Here is a 4,583-nt window from a genome sequence, read left to right as displayed (position 1 = left end):
AGGAAATAAGAAAGATGGATGAAAAGGGGTGAAATTGGAAAGAGAAAACTTTGAGGACATTCAAAAGGTGGAAAGAAAGAATGGAGCGATGAGAAGAGGGGACACTATGGAGAGTGGAGGCAAAGTTAAGTGGAGAAACTGGAAGAATTGTGATCTATTAAAGCAAACAGGAACCGAAAAAATGATGTGGTTTCTCCTTTTTATCTTACAAATGACATGCAAAATCCAGAGGGATGAAGTGACCTTTCTTTCAATGCCATACACCACTTTGCCTAAGGCAGTTGAGGAAAGGAAGTAGATATAATGGAGCTTAGTGGCAGAGCAGCTGGAATCCTGAGAGAAGAGAATAACTTTAGTTCAGAGCAGGTGGGGAAATGAGAGATTGAGTAGGAGGACCAAGGTTGAGGGAAGCAGATCTTCTTAGTTGCTGTCAGCGGCTGATGGGGAAGATTGTTGGTAGAAGGAAGTCAGAATATAGCTACAGAGGGATAAGTTTGCTAAGAACAGAGATCAGCAAACAGCTTTTCTGAGAGAAAGAAACATCTGCAAATGACATGCTGTTTCTGCAGTTTCTGCTGCTAGCTCTTCTCCTCCCAGGTGGTGACAATGCAGACGGTAAGAACATCGCTGTCAGCTGCAAGGTTACATGTATCTGGGTAGAGTGTGCTTGGCTTTCCCGAGATGGATCAATGGAGATGCCAGAATGCTTGCCATCTGAGCATACCTGTCTCCAGGTCCAGTTTACTCTTTTGGAGGTTGATGGCAGATCATGGGCTCTGTGTAAGGAAAATGTTATAGCTAAAGTAGTCATTAACATTTTTCGGTGGTAACTGGTTCACTTTCCATTTCCTCTCCATTTTCTGTTAAAACAATCAGGGCCCAGGAAAATGATGTGGTTTCTCCTTTTTATGTTACAAATGACACACAAGGTCCAGAGGGATGAAGCAAACTTTCAATGCCACACACCACTTTGTCTAAGGCAGTTGAGGAAGGGAAGTAGACAAGATGGAGCTTAGTGGGAGAGCAGCTAAAATCCTGAGAGAAGAGAATAACTTTAGTTCAGAGCAGATGGGGAAATGAGAGATTGAGTAGGAGGCCTAAGGTTAAGGGAAGTAGATCTTGTTAGTTGCTATCAGCGGCTAGTGGGGAAGATTGTCTGTTGGTAGAAGGAAGTCAGAATATAGGTGTAGAGGGATAAGTTTGCTAAGAACAGAGATCAGCAAACAGCTTTTCTGAGAGAAGGAAACATCTGCAAATGACATGCTGTTTCTGCAGTTTCCACTGCTAGTTCTTCTCCTCCCCGGTGGTGACAATGCAGATAGTATGAACATCTCTGTCAGCTGCAAGATTACATGTATCTGGGTTGAGTGTGGTGGGCTTTCCCAAGATGGATCAATGAAGAAGCCAGCATGGTTGCCATCTGAGCATACCTGTCTCCAGGTCCAGTTTATTCTTTTAGAGGATGGTGGCAGAATATGGGGCTCTGTGTAAGGAAAATGGTATAGCTAAAGTAGTCATTAATGTTTCTCTGTGGTAACTGGTTCACCTTCCATTTTCTCTCCATTTTCCTTGCCTCTCTCTTTTTTTTTTCCTTACACTACTTGCCCTTCTTCCACCAAAAGCAGCCCAGGAACACGTCTCCTTCCATGTTATCCAGATCTTATCATTAGTCAACCAATCCTGGGCACGAGTTCAGGGCTCAGGATGGCTGGACGAGTTGCAGACTCATGGCTGGGACAGTGAATCAGACACAATAATTTTCCTGTACACCTGGTCCAAGGGCAACTTCAGCAATGAAGAGTTGTCAGACCTAGAGTTGTTATTTCGTTTCTACCTCACTGGATTAACTCGGGAGATTCAAGACCATGCAAGTCAATATGACGCGAAATGTAAGTTCAATTAACTAAATTATGGGAGTTCTTTAGAATGTTCTATTTCAGGGAAATATTCTCTATTAATTTTTGGGCCATTTCCCATTATCCCATCCCACCATAAAATTCTGCATACATGAAACTTTCAAGGGATATTCCTGATGTTGACTCCCTCAAATTTCCTAGGCTCTTGCTATTTTTGGAATTTTTTTTCTTGTGCTTTGTTATCTTCCACCTGTGGTCTCCCTCTGTATCCTACAATCCAGAGATACACAGCTGTCCCACTCTGAGCTTGACTGCCTTAAAATAAAATCTATTCCCCCATTCAATTTCTTCAACGATCTATGTCCACAGTTCAATGACCATTATGACCAATTTCATGCATCATGGAATGCTATCTTCCTACCTCCCTCACACAGGCTCCCCCTTCACCCTCTATCCTATATTATGTGGCTCACCTATCATATTTCCACACCTTCCTTGGCCACTTTTTCTTGTTAATTCAAGGCATTTATCTCTTATTGTCCCCCTTCCCTATCCCCAGCAATTTTTCTCTCTTGTTTCTGATCGCATATTTCTTTGGCTCACTCTCACATCCATGTAAAGCTTTCTTGCTTCACTTCCTGATATAGCCCTAGGTTTTTATACTGTTGTTTTCACTTTTTTGTTTGAACTCTTTTTCTCATTCCCCCTTCCTCCAGATTCCTTTGAAGTACAGGTGAAAGCGGGCTGTGAGCTGCATTCTGGAAAGAGCCCAGAAGGCTTCTTCCAGGTAGCTTTCAATGGATTAGATTTACTGAGTTTCCAGAATACAGCATGGGTGCCATCTCCAGACGGTGGAAGTTTGGCCGAAAGGGTCTGTCATCTACTCAATCATCAGTATGAAGGCGTCACAGAAACAGTGTATAATCTCATAAGAAGCACTTGCCCCCGATTTCTCTTGGGTCTCCTGGATGCAGGGAAGATGTATGTACACAGGCAAGGTCAGTAGTTTCAGCCCCTTCCTCTAAGATTTTTCTATTCAAGTCCTGCTCCTTCTGTTCCCATCCTTCAAACTCAGGACAAGAAAGAGGACAAGAAGCAGAGGGGTTGCTGGGTAATAGTTTCTTAGAGGCAGGAAATAGATAACTGTGCATATTCATGTGGATGTGTGTATGTGGATGTAAGTTGTGTGTAAGTTTCTTCATCAGAACACTTTTTCTCCTCTCTGCAGTGAAGCCAGAGGCCTGGCTGTCCAGTCGCCCCAGCCTTGAGTCTGGCCGGCTGTTGCTGGTTTGTCATGCCTCCGGCTTCTACCCAAAGCCTGTTTGGGTGACATGGATGCGGAATGAACAGGAGCAACTGGACAGTAAACATGGTGATATTCTTCCTAATGCTGATGGGACATGGTGTCTTCAGGTGATCCTGGAGGTGGCATCTGAGGAGGCTGCTGGCCTGTCTTGTCGAGTGAGACACAGCAGTCTAGGAGGCCAGGACATCATCCTCTACTGGGGTAAGACTGGAGGTTGGAAGTGTAGGTAGGTGGTTCTTGAGCCTAGAGGATAGGGGAGAGGGAATTTTGAGGATAGCAGACCTAGGTGAGGGATTGTAAGAAGAAATGTATAGGGTAATTTAAAGAATAGTGGAGTAAGACCTAAGGGATACATGGATACTAGAGATTTAAGGGGAAATGAGGAATCCTTCCTTGAGTAAGTTTTGGAATAGAGTGACTGAAATAGGATAACTGATGCAACTCATCCAATGCACATGTTAAGTAAGGAAATCAATAGATGGAGTAGAATCAGCAGTGAGTTTAAAATGGCATCTATGTATCTTTCCAATATGTGCAGGACACCACTTTTCCATGAATTGGATTGCCTTGGTAGTGATAGTGCCCTTGGTGATTCTAATAGTCCTTGTGTTATGGTTTAAGAAGCACTGGTGAGTTTTTTGTATTCCTCCTCTCCTCCCAGTTTCTTATTTCACATTCCATTTTTAACTCTCTTAGCTTTTCTCTGTTGACTACTCCACCTTATCCTCAGTTACCACCTCCAACTTATTCAGGGTTTCTCCCATTCCTGTTCCTTCACAGCTCATATCGAGACATCCTGTGAGACTCTCCCCCCTGACTCCCCCATTGTATTAAGAACCCAGCAACCCAGAAGCCTAGTACAACATAGTGATGCCATCCCGTCGACTCTCCATTTAAATTGTTTCTCTTTCTGCATAATAAACATTTGTTAATATAAACCAAATTCTAATTTGGAATGTTTTTCTTGGAATCTCCACTTTTTAAATAGCACTCAACCTTCAAAGCCCATTTCTGACGTCATTTCCTCTAGCGATCTTCCTTGACCCATACTGAACCCAGAGAGCCCTTCAACTGTTATGTGCATGCAACACTTCCTACCCTGTGTTGCAGCTACTTGAGTCTTTCACTTCACACTTTTAAGCTTTTAGGAGGCAAGGATCATGATAAATGTGCCTTTCCTGCATATGATGGGCTCAGTGAACAAAACAAACCACCATATCTAAGTTGGATTAACTGTCATGTTGGCAATTTTTCTCATTATATTCCTTCCCAATGTTGTTGTAGCATTGGAAATATTCATGCTTCTCTTTTTGTTTAAATGCTTTGTACCTACCAGACAAATTACACTCTCCTTTAGCGCCCTCATTTTCTTCTTAAACATTTAAGGAAAAGTGCAGCCTTGTGCCTTGATACACTTATTT

General features: G+C 42.8%; 1 protein-coding gene across 1 annotated transcript; it reads left to right on the top strand.

Annotated features, from left to right (window-relative positions):
* Positions 1-268: 268 nt before the first annotated feature.
* On the top strand, positions 269-4,105 carry CD1C (CD1c molecule). The gene is made up of 6 exons (XM_063720831.1): positions 269-615; positions 1,623-1,889; positions 2,573-2,854; positions 3,085-3,363; positions 3,701-3,791; positions 3,943-4,105. The coding sequence occupies exons 1-6, from the start codon at positions 555-557 to the stop codon at positions 3,962-3,964; spliced, it is 1,002 nt and encodes a 333-aa protein (XP_063576901.1). The 5' UTR covers positions 269-554; the 3' UTR covers positions 3,965-4,105.
* The last annotated feature ends 478 nt before the right edge of the window (positions 4,106-4,583 follow it).

This window comes from Pongo abelii, chromosome 1 (assembly GCF_028885655.2).
Source record: "Pongo abelii isolate AG06213 chromosome 1, NHGRI_mPonAbe1-v2.0_pri, whole genome shotgun sequence".
Lineage (NCBI taxonomy): Eukaryota > Metazoa > Chordata > Mammalia > Primates > Hominidae > Pongo > Pongo abelii.
Note: the sequence above shows the minus strand (reverse complement) of the source record. Positions and strands in the feature narration are given on the sequence as shown.